The sequence below is a fragment of the Peromyscus leucopus genome, chromosome 23 (assembly GCF_004664715.2).
Source record: "Peromyscus leucopus breed LL Stock chromosome 23, UCI_PerLeu_2.1, whole genome shotgun sequence".
NCBI lineage: Eukaryota > Metazoa > Chordata > Mammalia > Rodentia > Cricetidae > Peromyscus > Peromyscus leucopus.
The window spans coordinates 40,578,714-40,601,808 of NC_051082.1; the positions used below are offsets into that span (position 1 = coordinate 40,578,714).

Below are 23,095 nucleotides of genomic sequence, written 5' to 3' on the forward strand. Positions count from 1 at the left end.
ATCATCAGTGGGCGCTGAGCATGTTGATTCTCCCTTGCCTGAATCCCAGATTTTTCTAGATTACAGTAAATATTGTTGGCAGTTGGAAGTGCAGGGACCTTGGTTTAAGATTTGTGAGGTGGGCCCCAGCTGCAGGGCTCCTTCTGCCCTGTCCTGCCACCGATGTCCCCAAGCGCTGTCCCGGGGCTGGCATAGAGGGCACTTTTCAGCCCTCTGAGCTACGAGGCTGTCTGGGTTCTCTTCAGTCCTTTGGTTTGTCCTAGTCAGGCAGCTTCTTGCACCAGGTGCCAGTCACTCTCCCACAGAAGAGAGCACTCTCCACGTCCTCCCTCTTCTCCCCCATCAGCTCTCTGCCCTGCAGCCTCAGGCCACCCATTTCTGTCCTTTGTCCCCTTAGGTCCAGTGACTTGAAAATTGTGTTCCATAGTTTGGGTTTTGTGGCATTTTTTCATGTGTGTATGTTTGTATGTTTGTATATGCACATGTGGGGGGTTACAGAAATACATGTGTGCATGTGTGGTGCTGTCTTCCTCAATGTTCTCTGTCATTTTATCATTAGTTTATTATGTGATGGAGCACATGCAAAGCATTTGTTGGGCTGAAGGAGGAGGCAGTTCTCTGCTTCAACTGTGAGTTTGAATGATCAAACTCAGGTCATCAGACCTGCTAAACCCTCTGGCCAGCTCCCCACACTATTTTTTGAGGCAGGATCTCTCACTGAACCTGTAACTTACTCATTCAGCTAGGCTAGCTGGACCACGGTCTCCAGGAATCTGCCTGCCTCTGCCTCCCCTAGTGCCAAAGTTATGGATGTGTACTGGCTTTAGAAGCACACTGGAGATCCGAACTTAGATCCTCATGTGTACCACGGGCTCTTTACCACCGAGCCTCTCCCTAGCTCCTTGTCTCCTTTGGACTATTTCACTTGGTAAGCGACTTTGTCCCTGTTACACTGCCTTGTCTGGGAGCTTTGCACACAGGTTGACCCCTCTGAGCTGCCAACAGTCCCCCAAAGACATCAATCCCTGTTTCATATGAGGATCCTAGCTCAAAGATGGAGAGCAATGTATACATACCCTGGTCACACAGCAAAGAAGAGTGGCAGCTGGGTTAGGTCTTAGCAGTTGATGGCAGCGCTCTAAGTATGGTGGCTCTAAGAAAGCCACTCCAGAGACCCCGTGCCCTGTAGGTGGGGGACAAACCAGTGAGGAGACCAGCCTGACCATTCCGTCTCCCAGCCTTTCTGACTGGTGAGATGATCGGGATTCTGAGCAGATCAGCTGGGGTGCCCTGGCTCCCTCAAGCCCCAGGTGCAGAACAGTGTCTTCCCCAATCTGTCCCCTGTATCTCAGGGCATGTTCTCCTGGCCACTACCGTTTCCCTCCCTGCCCCCACCTGTCCAGCACATCCTGGGCCCCTGCGGCCTCTGAGTCCACAGGAAACCTGTGAAGGCCCAGGACCCCTTGTCTGCCCTGGTGGGTGAGACTCCACAGATAGGACCCACGAGCTCTGTCCCTGCCCTGTGCCCCCTGCTCCCTCCCGGAGCTTCAGGAGCAGCTGTGGAACTCGGAAACAGAATGCGAGCCCGGGGGACACAGTGCTCATAAATAGAAAGCTGCTAATAATAATAATTGTGGGTTTGAGAATCTTCAGGGGCTGCAGGGCCCAGCCTCACCCCCCCACACACACACACACAGAGCTCCAGAGGGAAAGGTCACCCCTCGCTAGGATGGTAAATTCCTTTCACGCTTTGTGATCAGCCCACACCACACTGAACACTTTCCTTGGCACCGTTCAGCAGGGACACCAAGCAAGCCATTTGCCACACAGACACAGAGTCTGCACTTGGAGCTGCGTGTGGGATAGTCCATCCTAGTTCTGTCCTCATCATCCTGACCCAGTGGCCCCCAATTCCTCCTGGAGTTTGACCACTGAGGGCACAGGAAGAAGATGGGAGCCAGAGTCACGCCGGATGCTAAGTGTCCCAGAGCACATTGGGACAGCTCTTCCCACGAGCCACCCACCCCAGGCTAGAAGAGGTTCTGGGGGGAAAGGAGGTGATACAAGATGGCTGGCAGGAGGGGCCCCTGGCCTGAGCTTCCTGGAGTTTGCCGTTACCACCACCCAGATAGCGCAAGGCTCAGGAAGTCTGCACACTGAACACTCTGACACTGTGGTGTCAGCAGACAGAAGGGACAGACCCAGGTCTAGATGCTGAGGAGGAGGAGGGAGACGATGGAGGGCACCGTGTTCCCTGGGCCTGAGCAGATGGGGACCACCCAATGCTGGCTGGTGGGATGTCCGTAGCATCCCTCTGGCCGTGTGCCCAACCACCCCCATGTCCTTATCTGGATCTCCTTGACTTCACACATGTACTTGTGTTAGAGCAAGTCACGTCCGCTGCCCAAAGTCCTTCAGCACTGCAGGCCGCAGACAGACCCTGCCAGAGGTGGAGGTGGGAGTCAAAGTGCAGAGGCTGCCAGCTGCTGGCCGTGGGGCATCTCCATCCCTGCTGGGCTGGGTCCACCGTGCTGCTGGCCCATCCCCAGCACAGAGGGAGAGGGAGCTGGAGACGGCACATGCACATAGCCCATAAATATTTCTAACCGCAGCCAGCACGTCTGACTGGGCAATTTGCTTTTTAAAAAATTGCGCTCTAATTTTAAGTGAACAGCCCCTAATTATGGTGATTTGCAGGCACCTGGGGACCGGGTGGCATTTGAACACGGCAGAGCGGCACGGGGACTGATTGGCAGGGTGTCGTTCAACCTGCCCATGCTGATGAGCCAGGACCACTTCTCTGGGCGGGTCTGCACCAGGAGGTGGGCCTACCAGTGCCGAGGGGTCAGGGCCACTGGGGGAACCAAGGTGAGAGAGAGAGTGGGCAGAGGGACTGGCAGGGCTACTTGGGCCATGCCCAACTTGTGGTGCAAACCTCAGACTTGGTTTTGTTTGAGACTTGCAAAGCAGGGACACTTCCAGCCCTCCCTCCAGCCCTCCAGAGGGACCGTCCAGGACTTGTGCTGCTGCGCAGAGGCTCCATGAGCAGAGAGCCAATGGGGCTGCAGTGGGTCTCATGTGGCCTCTTTAGCTTTCACCTAATATCAGGAGCAAGAGCAGTGCCGGCAGCTGAGACAGGTCTCTTTCAAATAAAGAATGGGTATGGTGGCCTGTCATCTGAGCTACTTGGGACACAGAGGCTGGAGGACCACAGTTCAAGGCCAGCCTAGGCAACTTAATGAGACCTTGTCTCAAAATAAAACAATATTAACAACAGGACTGGGGTGTGGCTCAGTGGTAGAGCACCTACCTAGAATCCCCCAGTGAGGGGCTGGGGTGTGGCTCAGTGGTAGAGCACCTGCCTAGAATCCCCCAGTGAGGGGCTGGGGTGTGGCTCAGTGGTAGAGCCCTGTCTAGAATCCTCTAGTGAAAGGATTGGAAGTGTCACTTGGTAGTGTGGTGCTTGCCTAACCTGTATGAGCCCCTGGGTTCTATTCCTAGTACCACACTTACACACACACACACACACACACACACACACACACACACACACACACACAAATACATGGGGAGGGGAGGAGAGGCATGACACCCAGAAGATCCTGCTGAGGCGACCCATACCATGGGGGTCCTGGGACAGGAAAGAACCCTGGAAACTTTCCCCTCACCCTGCTCCTACCCCCACCCAGCCAGCTCCGCCTGCTCCTTCCCCAACAGCTGCCTCAGAGTCAGCCCCTCTGACATTTCGGGAAAAACATTGCAAGTCGAGAGCAGAAGGGAGAAATGAAAGGATTTTCTCGAGAAAAGGTCAGAGTGGTTTCTCTTATTTTTGTTTAAAGATGGTTTGTGTTGAACTATGACAAGGCTAAATGTATTAAGGGCCATGGGAACAGGCTGGGGGTCGGCCCACGCGAGAGAACCGGAGGAAAACCCAGGTAACAAGCAAATCAGAAGACAGCTCGGGGAGTCAGTGAGACAGAGCCTCACAGGCCCTGAGGCCCCACGAGGGAGGTGCGGGTGGATGGGGGGGGGGCACAGGCAGCTGCAGTCCTCCCAGGTTCCCTTTGCTCATGCTAGGGAGGCAGTGGCAGTCCTGGGCTGCCAGGACCTGCGGGAGCAGCCCGGCCGTCTGTGTGGCCCCCGGGGGCAGGGGCACCTGCGAGCCACTGGCTGCAAGGACCTTCCAGAACAAACTCGTCCTGCCTTGGCTTCACCGAGGCCATGCGTCCGGGTTCTCATTAACACATCCATTGTGCATTCATTGGCACAGGCTAGTCCACAGAGAAACACTATCCCTGGGCAGGCATCTTCTCCCTCTCTCACCCTGGTACACACCAACCTGCCTCCTGCCTCCGCCATACTGTCGTGTGTGGATGCCTCATGGCAGTGGCATCACATGAACAGGCTGCTATGTTCAGAGTTGACCCCGAGCTACCATGTGTCATGCCTTGTCCCTTTTAATGGCTGAATTGTATGTATGTGTGTGTATACATATATATGTATATACCAATCGTGACACTGTGGACATCGCATGTACATGTGTGTGGACGCATGTATTCAGTTGTCCTGAGGGCACAGTGGAGGGGTACCAGTGGGTCACATGGTCATGCTGAGGAATGGCCAGGCTTTTCCATAATAGCTGAGCTTCCTGCCGGTGATACACAGGTCTTCTGAGTTCTCCTCATCCTCAATGGATCTCCCCCTTTCCGAATGGGCTCTGGCCTGACTGACGTCCCCCTGGTGACCCCATAAGCCCATCAACTTTATCGGCCCTCCTGCTTCTCCCTTGAAGAGCCATCCGGTCTGACCTTTGCCCAGCTCCCAGCTGGGCCCTCTTTCTGTGGCTGAGTGAGGAGGCCCTGAGTTTGCCGGACACAGTTGTACATCAGACCTAAGGTTGGGAGCAACCCTGTGTGGTTTGTGACCACTTTTTGCCTGGCCGTGGTCGGGGGCTTTTCTCCCTTAACCAAGCGGGCCTTCTAGACCTTTGGCCGCTGCAGCATGCCTGACCAGTTGGCAGGGGGACCCCAGGATGAGTGATACCTGGGACTGTCAGGATGACAAGGAGGCCCAGGGCCCTTGTCTGCCTCTCCCAGCCTAGCCTGCGTGGTGAGAGGACAGCTTGGCCAGACAGCCAAGTAACCTGTGTGCCGGTGCCGAACCGTGTGCCGGTGCCGAACCGTGTGCCAGTGCAGCTCTGAGCCTGTCTGCGAGCTCTGCTCCGCCTCCCTGTCACAGTGGTCACAGGGCCACTATGCCCTCCCTTCGGTTATAAGTGACATAAGAAACCGGGACAAGAGCCAGTCTGGGCTCCAGAGTCCACCCTTCCAGGACCAGACCTCCAACAGCCAGACCCGGTGTCCTGGCTGCACAGTCTGGAAGATGCGCGGGCCTTTCTCTGCCTCCCTGGGTCAGGCATATGGCAGCCAAAGAGCTGGTGACTGGAGCGGAGGCCCCCAGGATACAAATCCTGTTGTGGTTGGAGCAGCCCTGAGGCAGGACTGGCTGCTGCTGTGACTCAGTGTCCTCTGCAGATGGCCTTGAACTCTGTCACAATGGGCTGATGCCCTCTCTTCTCTCCTCCGCAGGCCACAGGACCCTCGGGCTCCAAGATGCAGCTTCTGGAGACGGAGTTCTCCCGCTCGGTGCCTGAGCTCATCGAGCTGCACTTGCTGCAGCAGGACAGCATCCCTGCCTTCCTCAGCGCGCTCACCATCGAGCTCTTCAGCCGCCAGACCTCCATCTAGCCTCGGCCTCCCCTGTGCCCCACGTTGTCCCCAGACCCCTTTGCCACCCACAGCTGCCTCATGCCACAAACACTAGCCACAGCCTCTGCCCAAGCAGCCGCTCTGTCCCTTGTCTCTAGCCAGCAGGAGCAGCTGCTGGGGACGGGCAAGCCAGATCACACCCCACTGCTCCTCTCTTACCCCGGGCACTGGGCCTCTCCTCCCGTTCTCCACTCTAGGGCCCCTCCCTGCCCTGTCCCAAGGTGTCCCCACTCCAGCTTCCAGTCCCATGTGCTGGTTGCTTGGGCCACTTTGGTGGCCAGCCTGTGGCCTGAGTCCACAGTCTCAATGAAATAAAGTGTTATCTTTATTATTCTCCTCATGTCTGTGTCCAGCACGCCAAGCTGCTTCACTGTCCAGACCTCCATCACACCGCCTGCCATGCTTGGACACCTGGGCAGGCCTCACCACACCACCTGCCATGCTTGAACACCTGGGCCGGCCTCACCACACCATCCGCCATGCTTGGACACCTGGGCAGGCCTCACCACACCATCCGCCATGCTTGGACACCTGGGCAGGCCTCACCACACCATCCACCATCCACCATGCTTGGACACCTGGGCAGACCTCACCACACCATCCACCATCCGCCATGCTTGGACACCTGGGCAGGCCTGTTCATAAGTGTGGCCTGAGAGATGAATGAGGTCAGGGAAGCAATTGTGTCCCATCCATCCGGAGCCTGGGTGTCTACTCCCTGCCTTGGTTACTCCATCTGCCTCTCCCCTACCTGAGGCCTCTAAGTCCAAAGGCTAACCCTCCCTTGCCAGCTCCCCCTGCAAGGGCTTCCCCCCCCCCCCCATATCTGTACCACAGCAGTGTCCTGACTAAGAAGTTTTCCTGGGCAGGGGTGGAGAGGAGAGGGTCTGAGTTGGGAATGTGTCTAGGCTAGCCAGAGAGACAGGCACAAGGATCGTGTGTGGTCCTCATGCAGTGGTGACCTGCCACCCCAGGGTATCAGACCCCCTTCACATGCCTGCAAGAGAATGGAAAAGAATCAGCTCTCTGGGAGTGCTCAGCCTTGGCCTAGGAGTCCCAGGCCAAAGAAAATTCTACTTCTGGGTGCCCCTGGCTTTCACCAGCCCCTCAGTGAGCACCCACTGATAAGTAGGTCTTAAGCTGCTAATGACTCACTTTAAGGGATTAGTGCCATGGTGGCAACTGTCACAGCCGGGAGGTAACAGGATTTGCTGTGTCCCAGCCTCCAGCTCCCCTACCAGGGCACACACACACACACACACACACACACACACACACACACACACACCGCTACCCCCACGGCCTCCCATCACACTCAGCTGGGGCAAGCAGTGCTGGCCCATGGCTGAGTTCTTCATTGCCTTGTCCTTGGGTCTGGTGCAAGGCCCTCTGGGAAGTACAGGTTGTGAGTTTCTCTCCAGCTCCTGGGCCCACCCCAGGGACCAGCTAGCCACCAGGGCTGTTGAAAGACGGGGATGAAGGTATTAGGGCAACATCAACATTGACCTACTTAGAGACCCCAGCATCCTGTACAGGCTGCACATAGCTGAAGCTCCCCAGTTCACAGCTCTCTCTCCCAGGACAAGCTGGTCCCCATCTGATCACACCCTTCGAACTGGGTGGCATCAGGCTGCATGGCCAGGTTTAGGAAGAAGGGTTCCCGCTCCAGTCACCTGTGGCTCTGGACTCAAACCCAGCTCTGCCAGCTGCCAGAGTCAGACATGGATAGTCCCCTCCTGCTTCAGGGCCCTAGCATCCCTGGCCAAGTCCTGGCTGTCTTCATCCTCAAACAGGCTGGGAAGGGAGACTTGGGCCCAGGAGCTCCCGGTTGAGAGTGTAAACATGCATAACATACGCATGCACACAATGCACCATTACACATGCAAAGTACACGGCATGTGCTTGCATATGAAAACGTGTGTGCATGTACACTGGTGTATTCATGGGCACAGACCTTGTGCGTGTGAGCCTAGGTAGGTGCTCGTGCACATGCAGGATTGCAACCTGAGTAGTGCTTCCAGCCCAGAGAAGGGTGTGCCTCGCTCCCACCCAAGGGGGAGAGGGAACAAGCCAGCAACTAGGAAGGACCCGGGAGCCCCGACCAGGCCTGTATTTATACCTGCTTTCTGGTTGACTCCACAACTGGAATACGTTCTTACCGTTAAAGGAAAACTAATAAGCCTCCAAAGAGAGGTGACTGGAGGAAGGAAAGCCCCTCTCTTGGCTCCCAGCCAGCCTCCCAGCCTGGTGGGTGGGGCCTGCACACCTCCCATGTGGATGGGTCAGGGTGCCCGTGTTGGTTTCAGCAGATTCTGGAGCAGAGGGTTTTTTTGTTTTGTTTTGTTTTGTTTTGTTTTTGTTTTTGTTTTTGTTTTCGAGACAGGGTTTCTCTGTGTAGCTTCGCTCCTTTCCTGGGACTAACTTGGTAGACCAGGCTAGCCTCGAACTCACAGATCCGCCTGCCTCTGCCTCCCGAGTGCTGGGATTGAAGGCGTGCACCACCACTGCCCGGCTGGAGCAGAGTTTTTCATGACTGCTTTGTTGTACAGCTCGAGTTTTTCTCAACAACCATCCATGCATCTGTAGTCACTGAGTTCCATTGCTGGATCTGAAAGACGCAGACATAGAAAGTCCGGAAAGGCTGGAGAACCGAGGCTCACAGAAACACTAGCACCTGAGTGCAGAAGGTGAAGCCACCAGCAGCCTCCGGGACTGCTGCGTTTCAGAGCCATTGGGGCATTGTGAGCTTCCCGCCGCGTGTGTGTGTGTGTGTGTGTGTGTGTGTGTGTGTGTGTGTGTAGCACAGGCACTATAGAGCACATATGGAGGTCAGAGGACAATTTGCCGGAGTTCCTTCCACCATGAGAGTCCTGGGGATTTGATCTCGGATCGTCAGGCTTGGCGGCAGGCACCTTTACCTGCTGAGCCATCTCACTGGCCTCTTGTGCCATTATTTTCACAAGCAAATGAACAGCCAGCTTCCAGCATCTGGTTAGGGAGCATCTTGCCTGGAACCGAATCTGCCTGCATGCCAGCCGCTGTATGCTGTACCACAACGCACGTTCACCAGAGGCAGCCCCAGGATGAGGGGAGAGCTGGAGGCAGAGTCTGCAGGAACAGGCCAACTTGATTGGACTCCTTAAGAGAAGAGGTGGTCAGGGGAGGGGAGGGCTGGCGAGATGGCTTAGTTGGTAAGGTGAGGACCTCATGGGTGCCCAGACACACATAAACATGTACCACACATGGTGGTACATGTCTGAAGAGACAGCAGGATCCTGGAGGCCTCTGGCCAGCCCGCCTAGCCTGGCCAGTGACCAGGGTCTGGTGAGAGACCTGTCTCAGAACTGAATGAATAAGGCGAATGGCTCCTGGCTTCTCCGTGTGCTCATGGACATGCACAGGCATCCAAAGAGAGGTGATCTGAGCACAGACACAGAGAGGGTGACCCCTTGAGGATCCAAGGAGATGAGTCTACAAGCCTTGACCTTGGGCTGGGAAGATGGATGTGTTACTGAAGCCAAGATCACATGTGAGGACCACTTCCCACCCAGGCTGCTGCTTTTTCCCCTGTGACATTTATCACCACCTTGCATCCTGTTTAGTACATCACTTATAATATGCAGATATATGTTATTTTAATCAGTCTCTTCTCACCTATGGAACAGTGCTGTCTCAAGGAAATGTCACGCCGGTGACATACGTCATTTGAAATGTTCAATAGGAGGCTGGAGAGATGGTTCATTGGTTAAAGACACATACCTCTCTTCCAGAGGACCCAGATTTGGCTCACGACCACCGGTAACTACAGTTCCAGGGGATCTGACGCCCTCTTCTGTCCTCCATGGGTACTGCACACATGCACATACCCACACACAGACACATACGTATGGTTAAAAACAAAACCCGAAATGTTCAGCAGCCACGTTAAGGCGGTATAGAGTGGAGCTAATGCGATAGTTCAGGGATGGGGCTTGTTGCTCAAGTGTGAGAATCCACATCAGCCCAGATGCAGTACCACACATCTGTAATGCCAGTGTCCTACAGAGATGAGAATGGAGTCAGGAGAACCCCCTAGAACAGTGGTTCTCAGCCTTCCTAATGCTGTGACCCTTTAATACAGTTCCTCATGACCCCTCATGCTAAAAAAATTAAATTATTTTCTTTGATACTTCATAACTGTAATTTTGCCACTGTTGTGAACAATAATTGGACTTCTGTGCTTTCCGATGATCTTAAGTGACCCCTGTGAAAGGTTCCGACACCCCAGGGTTGCTACCCACAGGTGGAGAACCACTGCCCTAGAAGCTTGCAGACAAGCCGGCTACTCTGGCATATGCAGCAGGAAGGAGATTGCCTCAAACAAGACGGGACCAACACCCAAGACTGTCCTCTGACCTCCACATGCATGATGTGGAACACACATGCCTGCACTCACACACGCATTCACACACACACACACACACACACACACGTACACACAAACATATTGTGTACACTCAAAGACACAAAACAGAAGAATAGAGGTCACAAGCCTGCCAAAAGGATGGGGCAGCAGGATCATGAGTTGAAGGCTAGCCTGGGCTACACTTCCAGAGCCAGGTAGAAGTGTTTACAACAATCAGTAGCATATATCCTAAGATCAGAATAGAGGTTAGTGTGGTCCCTGCCCAAGGATGACCTGCAAATTAGAGCTGGATGTGCATGCACTCAAGAAGCTGAGACAGGAGGATGGTGAATTCACAGCTAGCCTGGGCTACATAGTAAGCTCCAGGATAGACTGGACTATAATAACAAGACCTTGTCTCAAAACAAACTAGAAGCAGAGCTGGGGAGATGGATGGCTTGATGGGTGAAGAGTTTGCTAGAGTTCGGAACCCCAGTCCCCATGTAAATTCAAGGGAGTGCCTTGTGTGTCAGTAATGGGGGGGGGGATGATATGCTTATCCCAGCCTCATTGGCCTAGCTGAATCAACAAGATCAGGTTCAGTAAGAGATTGCTTCCAAAGTTAAGGTGGAAAGCATATGGTGAGGGCCTGACATTGTCCATGTGTGCACATGGTGAGGGCACCCACAAACACACACACACACACACACACACACACACACACACACACACACCACAACCCAAATAAAAAAAACAGCGACAAAACAATCAAGAAGCCACTGAAATTAATTTTCAAATATTTTATATAACAATACATCCAAAGTTTTCTCATTTCTGCTTGTGATCAGTCTTGAGAGAGAGGGCAGGGGGAAGGAGACACAGGTCAGTCTTTGTTGGTATTGAGCCTTGGAAACTGAGGTGTCCTTTCCACATTTGCCCACTTCAGGTTGGACTATTCACACTGGGGGTCAGTGGCCCATCTGTTCTCTGTGGGCCCACAGCAGTAGTCCTGACCTGTCAGGGTCTGTGGACACTCACGGGGCAGACCACGTTCACAGAGGCTGTCCATCATCCAGGAAGTCAGAGCAGGAACCTGGAGGCAGGAGCTGATGCAGAGGCCACGGAGGGGAGCTGCTTACTGGCTTGCTCCTCATGGCTCCCTCAACCTGCTTTCTTATAGAACCCAGGACCACCAGCCCAGGGCTGGGTGACATCACCTACAGTCACCTCCCACATCAATCATTAGTCAGGAAAAATGCCCCATGGTCTTGCCTATTGGCCAATTTGGTGGAGGCATTCTCTCAGTTGAGGCTCCCTTTTTCTGGATGACGCTAGCTTGTGACAAGTTGACGTAAAACGATCCGCACACACGTCACCTACATACAGTAGCAGAATAATCCTGGCTCCCCCAGGGCTTGGGGGACAGAAGATAACTACCCTGTGTAAGCACTTGGGGCCTTGGAGGGCAGAGTCAATGTCTGAGACCCTTCTGACCCAAGCAGCAGGGTCTTCCAGCTGGGCATGCCCTAGCCCAGCCACCAGGAGCCTCCATTCCATGCTGGCTCAGCACCAGCCTTCCTTCATGGTCTCAGTCTCCACACCTGGAAAACGGGCTCATAGTAGGAGGGAGGGGTGTCAGCAGCATCCCAGAATCAGCTTGGCCCCAGCCTCCAGTATCATCCCACAATTAGCCCAACCGCCAGCCGCCGCCAAGGTTTTTCCCTCTGTCTCTTTTATATTATACTTAAAATAGAAAATTAAATTTTACACAAGGTTTACAAGCTGTTAACGGAATTCACTAATCAAACCCCAGCCCCCAAGTCCTTGAAAATGAAAATTTAAAAGGTCTGCATTTGCATATTCATGTACTTAATAGGGTTCAGAAGGTATATTTGCAGCTGATGAAAAGGATTAATTAAGCCTAATTTGCATTGGTGGGGCCTCTTAACCCTTTCTGCACTTGACTAGAGAGCCAGAGGCTCCTGTGGCCCAGGGCAGTGAGGGACGCCCATCCTGGCTGCCCCTCCCTAGTGGTCACAAAAGCCACGCAGCTGTGCAGCCCCGGAAGCCAGAGCCTCCCCAGGGTCCTGTGATACTGAGCACTGTGGCAACCACAGCACCGGCACCGGCCAAGAACCTGACTTCAAGATCTTCTCAGGTGCTTGTCCAGGGCAGTGGGAAAATGTGTGGAACTCAGGAAGTGAAAATCAGTGTGTGTGTGCGTGTGTGTGTGTGTGTGTGTGCGTGCGTGTGTGTGTGTGTGTGTGTGTGTGTGTGTGTGTGTGTGTTCATGAGTGTGCATTGTGTGTGTATATAGTGGAGGCTGGAAGTTGGCATCAGGTATCATCCTCCACTGTTCCCCACGGAAGTTGGAGGCAGGGTCTCTCGCTGAGGTGGAGCTAGGCGAGATGGCCAGCACGCCCCAGGTGCCGTCCTGTGTCTACATCCTCAGGGCTGGGATTACAAGTCATGCCACGACACTCAGAGTTGGTGTTTTGTGTTTATGTGGATTCTGAGGCTCAAACCCAGGTCCTCACACTTGTGTGGCAAACACTTTACCCACTGAGCCACCCCCCCAACCCCGGCTCTTAAGTCATTTTTTACCCCATCACTCTGAGGTCACTTAGTTTTCCTCGTTGTTTGTATGTTGAGATGGGGTGTGAGTGTGTGTGTGTGTGTGTGTGTGTGTGTGTGTGCCCTCCTGAGTACTTACATGTGTGTGTTTGTGTGTAAGACAGTGTACTTGTGTCTCGTTGCCTGTGTGTTCACACGTGCACATGTGCATATGTGTGAATGTGTGGAGTGGTCCCCTGGCCTACAGCAGTGAGTATTGCCTCCTGACAGGCTCTTCATGGCAGACACAGGCGGTCTGCAGGATGACACTCCCTTGTGACCCAGATCTTAGTGATACACATGTGGAGTTAAAGACACAGAGTGTGTGCACCTAGACCTGTAGATAGACCATGTATTTGCATGAAGTCATTGACACAGCATATGAGCATATGTGTGTGTGTGTATGTATTTGAGTTGTATACATAACACGCATTCACAGGGGTTATTGGTACATGTAATGTTTATAGTTATATATACACATATAAATGCAGTTACAGATATGTTTGTGCATGTTATATACACAATATAGAGACTTCTAAAACATGCATATAACTGTACATATAGTTCTACATACAGCAAACATGATATAAAAACATACTCAAGTATTTAATGTGTGCACACATAGTTTCAGATAGAATGTACTTAGAATTCTTGCTTCTGTATGTTGAGATAGGGTCTCACTATGTAGCCTGGGCTCACCTCCAATTCACAATCCTCCTGCCCCAGTGCGTTGATTCTGTGATCACAGGCATGGCCACTACCCCTCTCTAGATACAATTTATTCTGACACATAGTTCTATGAAGAACATATATACCGTTCAGAGAAACTCACAGGACCGTGGGGGTCAGGCTGAGGCCCAGGCATCCTGCCAACGGCCGGCTGAACCCAGGGAAGGTAAATCACACAGTGGCCACACGAAGCGAGTGTCAGATGAGGGCCAGCCCCCGCATGGCGGCTCACAACCATCCGCAACTTTAGTTCCGGGAGTTCCAACCCCGCTCCTGGCCTCTGCAGGCACCAGACACACACATGTGGTACACAGACATACATGCAGGCAAAACACCCGTATACGTTAAAAAAGAAAACAAAAGAAGCCAGCCGGGCCATTGCTCAGCAGTCAAGGACGTGCTTGGGTCCCATCCCCAGCACCAAACAGACCTAAGGCTCGTGATGAGGCAATCCCCTGCCTCAGCCCCAAAGGGAAGTGTCTGCAGGCACCAAGCTACTCTGCCCTCCGCTTCTCTTACGTGGCCTTTTCTACACTCAGCGGTTCAGTGGGTACCTTCCACTCTGCAGGGAGGTAGTAACGACCGCTGAGTTTCTCAGGACACAGATGTGCAGATGGTGGGTGGATGGATGGGAGTATGGATGAACAGAAAAGCGTATTTGTTCATAACACACATATGTACGAGCACAGAGAAATATATACAGTGAGTATCTATATCTAATATGTGCACGGAGTAATGTACAGACACACACCTTATGAATAAGTCATTAGCTAGGCATCAGCCACACTGACATGGACCATATGTATGTGTATGTGTGCAATGATTTCTCTCAGGCACCAAGCTAAGGCTGCCCATGCTGGTTTGAATTACTTCTGTTTGCACTAAATTATGGCTCCAGTAACTCCATGGCATTACATCTTAAAAGTGCTGGCTCTGTGGCCGCGGGGCGCTCTGCTATGTGCCTCGTTAATCTGGTCCCCGTTTGCCTGGAAATTAGACCATTTGTTTGCCTTTTATGAAGATTATTCTCAGCGATTATGAGCAGGACTGCAGGGAGCTACAGGAGCCTCGGGCAGACGAACACCACTCACTTTGGAAATCACAGGAGGGGGGTGGCAGGCGGCCTGAGGGTCCCACTCTCTGACTTATGCAGGAACAGCCAGAGCAGGAGAGAAACTGAGGCACAGCGATGCCTGAGAGGCTGTGACTTGGGCTACTCAGTCAGGGTGGTAGGGAAATAAGGAGCATGATCGAACCTGAAGTGCCAAGTATAGTTGGAGGCCAAGGACACAGCTCAATGTGTAAAGTGGGGTATACTGGTACAAAAAGATGGGTGTGACCCATATGAGCTGGGGGGAGGAGGTGCAGAGACATTAGACTCCTAGAGTTCATCAGCTAGCCAGGCCAGCCAAATCAGTGGGCTCCAGGTTCCAAGAAAATGAGGTGAAGAGCTGGAGAGATGGCTCAGCAGTTCAGAGCACTGGCTGCTCTGCCAGAGGACCAGGGTTTCATTCCCAGCACCCACGGGCAGCTCACAGACTCAAAGAGAAATGTCAAGACCAGTTTACATCCCTGGCAAGATCCGCAAGCTTGCTGAATTGCCTCATCACCATTTGTTTGTTTGTTTGTTTGTTTGTTTGTTTGTTTTCCTAGACAGGGTTCCTCTGTGTAGTTTTGGTACCTGTTCTGGATCTCACTCTGTAGACAAGGCTGACCTCGAATTTACAGAGATCCACCTGGCTCTGCCTCTCAAGTGCTGGGATTAAAGGCGTGTGCCACCACCACCCGGCCCAATTCTTAACCATTTGTGCCTCCGAGTTTTGCCAACGCTGAAGGGACTGCAGCAAATGGACATGTATTCCCTTGAACACGAAGGAGTTTGAAAAGCTTCTAGGTCGTGTGCCCTGCATAGGAACAGGCGTGTATACAAATGCTAACGTATGTGTTAGCTCTCTGCCACTGGGACCAAACAAGTGAGGGAGGAAGGGTCTTTGGCTGCCAGTCTCAGGGGTCTCAGGTCTCTCGGTCCCCTCACTTGGTAAATCGTCTGGTGGCAGGCACTGTGGCAGAGAGCTGTGCACCTTAAAATGGGCAGAAACAGAAAAAAAGAGTCACATTCATGCCAGAGAGGCTTCCGCCCCTTGTTCCCTTCGGGTCCATAGAGTGGTGCTCCCCACATCCAGGGCAGCTTTCTGCATTCCTCTTCGGTTGCCAAGACAAAAACCTGGCCAAGCAACTTAAGGGAGGAAGGTCCGGGGCTCATAGTCTGAGAGTGCACGGTCCATCATGGCAGGAAAGCATGGCGGCAGGAACAGGAGGCGGCTCATCACAGGGCATCCATAGTCAGGAAGCAGAGAGATGGATGCTGGGTCTCAACTCACTTTCTCTTTGTATTCAGTCCAGGACCCCAGCCACAGAATGGTGGCCCCCACATTTCGGGTGGGCCCTCCCTACCCTCCCCCACCCTCCCTGTCTTAGTCCCCTTTCCTGTTGCTGTGGTACAATATCCTGACAAGACCTACTTAAGTAGAGAGAAGTAGAGTTCAGAGGTACAGTCCAAGGATGCTGAAGCAGGTAGGCGCCTGGTGTCCACCGACGGGAAACGAGAGAGATGAATGAATGCGCGGGCTCAGCTGCCTTTCTCCGCTCACACAGCCCAGGTTCCCAGCCAGAAAACCGTCCCTCCTAAAACTAGGGTGGGTCTTCTCACGTCAATTAATGTGATCAAAATAATCCCAGAGGCCCACCTTCCAGGGGATTCTACATTCTGTCAAGTTGAAAGTTAATGTCACACCACCTCAATTAACCTGATCAAGGAGCTTCCCCCACAGCCTTACCCAGAAGTCACTCTAATCCTCAGATGTGTCCCCGGAGGCTTGTCCCTGGAGCGAGGCCCTGTCAGCTGGCAATCAGCATTAACCATCACGTGTCCTCACAGACACAGTGTGCCTCGCTGGTCTCCTGGGTGTCTTTCATTCCAGACAAGTCTGCAGGGACAATGGGCCATCACGGTGGCCTCTTATAGCACACTTACCTGCTCCTGTCTGTCATCCGTGTTTTCCACTCACGGGCCAGGGGATCTTCATAGACCTGGATGGTTTATTCCCTCTGATGGTCTATGTGGGAAAATATGCCTGCCTTCCTGCTTGTCATGTGCACACGTGAACAATGCATGCACGTGTATGGAAGGTTCAGAGATTCACATCAGATGTCATCCTCAATCTCTAGCTACTTTTTTTTTTAAAAAAAAGGTTGTTTTTTGTTTGTTTTTTTGAGCCAGGATCCCACTGGGCTGTCCTGCTTCTGCCTCCCAAGTGCTTGGACTAAAGGTGTGTACCACAGCACTAGTTAGCAGGGGTCCATCTTCTAGTTGGGGAACAGCTCGGCAGGGTCCCAGCACTGAGAGGGGGTGTGGACATGGGCTCCCACCCCTAACCAAGAAGCTGTTTGCGATTGATACCCAATGGAGAAGAGAAAATCTTTTTTTTTTCCATTGGAGTATCATTAGACATGCCAACGCCACTCCAGGGCAGGCCCCGCCCACAGGACAAACTCCCCAGTTTTCTTGTGGACTTTTTGTTTTGTTTGGGCTTCTTTGTTGGGGTGGTTGTCTTGCTGGTTTTGTTTGTTTGTTTCAATTTTCAGTGTTTTGGTTGGTTTGTTTGGGAATTTTTTATTTTGAGAGAAAGAGGGAGAGAGAACATGGAGTTGGGTGGGTAAGAAGGTAGGTAGGAATTTGGAAAGGGACAGTGGTCAAAATACATTGTATGAAAAAAAATTTTAATTAAAAAAACGGCAATACCACAATACCTGACTAGACGTGTTACTACATTTGTCTGTGGTATGTGTGTGCCACAGCATGCACACGGAGGTCAGGGCAGCTTGCAGGACATGGCTCGCCTTGCACCATGTGGGTCCTGGGGATCGAACTCAGGTCCTCAGGCTTGGCAGCAGGTGACTGGACCTGCTGAGCCATCTCACTGACCCCCATCGACCCGATTTCTGGAGACAAGGTCTCTCACTCTACCCAGAGCTCATCGATTTGACTGGACTGGGCCGGTCAGTGAGCTCTGCCCCCCACCCCCGTCTCCACCTCCCCAGAGCTGGGATTATAAGCAGGCGCCATGTGTCCAGATTTGTACATGGGTTCTAGGGATTGAACCGGGGTGCTCATGTTTGGCAAGCTCTTTACCAACAGAGTACCTCCCCAGTCCTGAAGCGCTCGCCTCCTCACACACCCCGCCTGTTGTTAGTTTTTTGGTGAGCAAAGTTTGTCTGTTCACATAGCGAAATTTATCCATCTTGTGCTTTACAGCCGGTACTTTTAGCGTCTTGTTTAAGCAGGCCGCCCGCCTGCCCGCCCGCCACGGTGAGGACACAGAGACGCTCTCCCACCGTGTCTTCCACAAGTGACTTTTATTTATGATTTGAGGCAGAAATTCAATTTCATTTTTTCCACATGAATAGCGAATTGTCTCCGTAGCATTTATTAAACAGTTTCCTCGCTCCCGGGTGGGCCTGGACCGCCATAAATCAGGCGTCCACGTAGGAGCAGGGCTGCCTCTGGGCCTCTGGTCTTCCTTCTGGGTCATCAAGTCTGTTCAGAACCGTCTTAATTACTGAGTGCCACACCGGAGGGTGGGGTGGCCCTGGGTGGCAGCCCAGGAAGGAATAAGGCCGTGTAGGGCAGCTGAGGCCTCACCATGTTGGCGATCTTTGGTTCAATTGACTAGTTTATTTTACTTCATGTGTGGTCTATGTATCTGCTGGTGTGCATGTGTGTGCACGTGTGTGCACATGTGTGTGCCTATCAGATGTCCTCAACTGTTCTCCATCTTAGATTTTACTATTTATTTACGTGTATGTGTCCATGTGTGTGTGCGGGTGGAAGCCAGCGGACAACCTCTGGGTGTCAGTTCTCTGCTTCTACCACGTGAGTCCCGGGAATCAGCTGAGGCCGTCAGGCTAGGCAGCAGGCGTCTTATCCCATTGAGCCACCTCGTCAGCTCGCCCACTGAGCCCAGGGATCCTCCTGCCTCTGCCTCCCCAGGCCGGTTAGTTGGATGTCACTGCGGCTGGCTTTTGTGCGGGCGCTGTGGATTGAACTCAGGTCCCCAGGCTTCTGCAGCAAATGCTTTACCCACCGAGCCCCTGGGAGTCTTTAAAAACCACATCTAATGTTTCTCTGTGAGTGGGGAAGCTCTTTCTCCAGAATGAGGAAATCTCATCTACCCTGACGGTCCCAAAGTTTTGAGGACGTCAATTTTAGTGAGAGCATGGGTAAGGTGGCGTATGCTTAAAGTCTCGGCCCTGGGGGGTGGGGGCAGGCAGGGCTGAGACAGGAGAGCTGAGCTGAAGGCCAGATTGGGGGGGGGGTTCAGTGAGACTGTCTCAAACAAGGGAAAAAACAGAACAGAGTGAAGCACAGTGCTCACAGGACCGCAGTCTCTCACCAGTGACAGGGCAGAGGTTTCCCGAGCTTCAGAGCCTTCCTGGACGGCTTTTGGACAAGGACACAGGTTCATGTTTGTTGTTGTTTTGTTTCTTTGAGACAAAGTTTCACTTGGTTGCCCTGGCAGCTCTAAAACTCCCTTTGTAGACCAGGCTAACCTTGAACTCACTCACAGAGCTCCGGCTGCCTCTGCCTCCCCAGTGCTGGGATGCGCCACCATTCCCCACCAAGAATAATCCATGAGGTCCTGTGTGGTGGGGAATTTAGGAGGTAGAGGCAGGAGGATTGTTGTAAATTTGAAGTCAATCAGAGTTGCATGGTAAAAACCTGTCTAAACCAATAACAATAAAACCTATCCCCATAAGTCCCCCCCCAAAAAAAAAAACAAAAACAAAAGACAATTAGTTGGCTAGGGTGTGGTGGCACAAACCTTTAATCCCAGCACTCGGGAGGCAGAGGCAGGCAGATCTCTGTGAGTTCAAGGCCAGCCTGGTCTACAATGCCAGTTCCAAGACAGCCAGGGCTACACAGAGAAACCCTGCTTTGAAAAACCAAGAAAGAAAGGAAGGAAGGGGGGAAGAGAGAACGAGAGAGAGAGAGAGAGAGAGAGAGAGAGAGAGAGAGAGAGAAAGAAAGAAAGAAAGAAAGAAAGAAAGAAAGAAAGAAAGAAAGAAAGGAAGAAAGAAAAATGAGTACTAAGTAAATCAGTACATTCAAATAGAAAAAAAAAAGGAATGGGACAGAAAATTTAAACCCTGAGCTGTCGATGAATTCAGAATATAAAGAAAGATTTAAAAAACTACACAAAGGGCTATAAAGATGGCTCAGAAGTCACGAGCACTGTCTGCTCTTGCAGAGGACTGGGTTTGATTCCCAGCACCCACATGGTGGCTCACAACTGTCTGTAACTCCAGTTCCAGAGGATCTGATGCCCTCTTCTGGTCCTTATGAATACCAGACGCTCACACGATGCACAGATGCATGTGTATACAGGCAAAACACTCATACATAAAGTAACACAAAGATCATAGTAAGCCCCACAGGAGTGCCAACAAGAAAAGCCCTGGGTGGATGGAGTAAATCGGAATCTACCGATGTGATGTCCATGATGACTGTGACCTTCCAACGCTGGGGTTGAGGAGCGGCTCACCGGAAAAAGTGCTCACCCTGCAGGCATGAGGACCTGAGTCCAGTTCCCCAGCCCCCACGGAAAGCCAGACACAACAGTGTGCATCTGTCACCCCAGCAGCTCCAGCAAGATGGAAGGAAGAGACGGAGAATTTCCAGAGGCTCGTGGGCCAGCCAGCCTGACACGTTCAGTGATTCAGTGATGATGTCTGTCTCAAAGAAGGTGGAAGTACAGACTGACACCTAAGGCCGTGATAGGTGCATGCCAGTTCTCGAACACATGAACACAACACACACACACACACACATACACACACACACACACACACACACACACACACACACCGGTTACCCACTGTCTATAGGAGACATAACTTTAGTGAAAAGCAAAAGGGAAGGAAGTAGTCTCTAATCAAAATGCAAAATGTGCCTCTAAGGGTAGAGGATCGGGCTATAGTGGCATGCAGTGTCATCGTCGCTGACACTAATTCTGAACCTGCACGTTCCTGCTAGCATAACTTGCCTCCTGGCAGACAGAGTGGGGGAGGTGGTGTAGGTCAGAAAATGCCTGCTTTACAGGTGTAAGAGCAAGAGTTTGAGTCCCCAGATCCCACCTCAATACCTGGGTGTGGTAACATCCATCACCCCAGTCCAGGGCATGGAGACAAGCTGATCCCAGAAGCTGGATGACGAGGAAGACAGCAGATGTTGACCTCTGGCTTCCACCGGCACAGACACAGGAGAGTGCCCACACCCAACAAATAAACACACACACACACACACACACACACACACACACACGCACGCACGCACGCACGCACGCGCGCGCGCACACACACACACACACACAAACCTGCCATTACAACTGGGATTTTAAGGCACATCCCTCAGTCACTGACTAAACAAGCACATAAAGATGTGTCAGGATTTAGGAGATTTACACAACAAAGTCATGAACTTGACCTACCCAATGACAACAGAATCCTGCAAGTGGGAGGAGAGCTGGTGACCGCGAAGGACAAAACAGGAAAGACGCGAAGGCTACATTATAACACTGGCTACAAGCTACATGTTAGCAGGGGCCTCTGTTCTCCAGAAGGCTGAGGCAGGAGGATGGCAAGTGGGAGGCCAGCCTGGGCTACAGAGTGAGACTGACTCAAAGTAGGAGAGGGCTGGGGGTGTACCTTAGTGCTTGCCTACTGTGTGTGAGGTCACGGGTTCTATCCCAGCTTCCCAAGGAAGGGAGGCGTGGAGGGAAACAAAAATACTGCCAGACCCTAATGTCCAAGGAAACCTGGAGACTTACTTTGTTCTGTTGCCCTCCGTTGTGTCCTTGAGACAGGACCTTGCCTGGCCCAGGATGGCCTCGAGTTTCTCATGTAGCAGAGATGATGTTGAACTCCTGGTCCTCCTGCCTTGCATCCCGAGTGCTGGGGTTCCAGTGTGCACCACAATGTCCACCCTAAATCTGGAAATGTAAAAGCATGTTCTGGGGAGATGGCTCTGTTGGCAAAGTGTTGGAGGCAAATATGAGGACCTGAGCTGGACTCCCCGGGTCCGTGAATGAAGGCCCAGTCATGGAGATACTCGCCTTTAATCCCAGAACTCAGGAAGTGGAGACCAGAAGATTCCTGGGGTTCCCTGTCAGGCAAATCAGTGAGCTCCAGATTCAGTGAGAGACCCTGTCTCAAGAAAAGAAGGTAGAGAGAGACTGAGAAAGACATATGACCTCTGACCTCCCACCTCCACATGCACACATACACAGAGTCTATTTCTGGCTTCTCCCAGGTAAATGTTTCTCATTACTCATGGTGTAGCAGCCTGTTTGAAATTCCAGCCTCAAAGGCAGAGAAGGGACAGACACCTAGAGGGAGACTAGCCAATCAACAAGCTCTGGGTTTGATTGAGAGGCCCTGCCTCAATGAATGAGGTAGAAGGGTGATGGAAGATGATTCCCTGTCTCAATATGCACACCCAAACACAATAACATACACATATACACAATCACATGCACACATATATACACATGTGCATGTGTACTGCAAACAGAAAGACAGAACTTCCAGGTAGGATCGTAGATTAGAACTTCAGCAACCCAGTGTAGGCTGAGTTAGGATATAAAACAACATCTGTAACCCTATAATAAAGAGCTGAGTCTAGGGAGTGTTTCTCTGTGAAGAAGCAGTTGCTGGCTCCCAGCTACAAGACACTACTCACACCAGGGCCAGCCAGGGTGTAGAATGTCTCTGGACTCTAGGCATAGGTACCACAAGAACAGCAAGCTGGAGACAGAGCATGTATGGAACATAACCCATGAGACAGAGAGACAGAGAGATGGAAGTGTGGTTAAAAAACAAACAAATACACCTCACCTACAAGAGTAAACAAATCAGAACTCCCACCAACGACTTCTAGTTCCCATTCTAATTACTGTGACAAATACTCTGACCAAAAGGTACTGAAGAAGGAGAGGGTTTGTTTGATTTCCACATCCAGGCAATGGTCCATCACTGAGAGAGGTTGGGGCAGGAACTCAAGGAAGGAGCTTGAATCAGAAACCCTGGAGGAACCTTGCTGGCTGGCTCACTGACTCACAGCCAGCTTCCTTAGAGAGTAAATCAGCTAACTCCAGTTCTAACAGGTAAGCAGAAAAGAACATTCAGAAGCCCAGCCAACCAGAATAACAGCCAGCAAAAACACAAGAAACATCAAACCACTCTCAATAATGACCTTAAACGCAGATGACCTCAAGTCCCTATTTAAAAGATGTAGACTAAAAACACAATCCAAATATCTGTTGTCTCCAAGAAACACACCTCACTGGCAAAGACACCTATCTGAGCCAAAAGGGAAAAGTCAGAACTGGGAGGATAGTTCCATGGGTAAGAAAGCATGCTGTACAACCATGAGGACCTGAGTTCAAATCCTCAGTACTCATATAAAAGGCAGGGCATGATTGAGTTACCAATAACCCCAACACTGTAAGAGGTAGAGACAAGAGGGTTTCCCAGACTTTCTAGC

General features: G+C 52.0%; 1 protein-coding gene across 1 annotated transcript in view; it reads left to right on the forward strand.

Moving 5' to 3' along the window:
- Mad1l1 (mitotic arrest deficient 1 like 1) overlaps positions 1 to 6,108 on the forward strand; it is a 326,242-nt gene extending 320,134 nt beyond the window's left edge. Inside the window, 1 exon segment of the mRNA XM_028859735.2 lies at positions 5,589 to 6,108. Coding sequence (XP_028715568.1) covers positions 5,589 to 5,747 — 159 coding nt within the window. The 3' untranslated portion in view covers positions 5,748 to 6,108.
- The last annotated feature ends 16,987 nt before the right edge of the window (positions 6,109 to 23,095 follow it).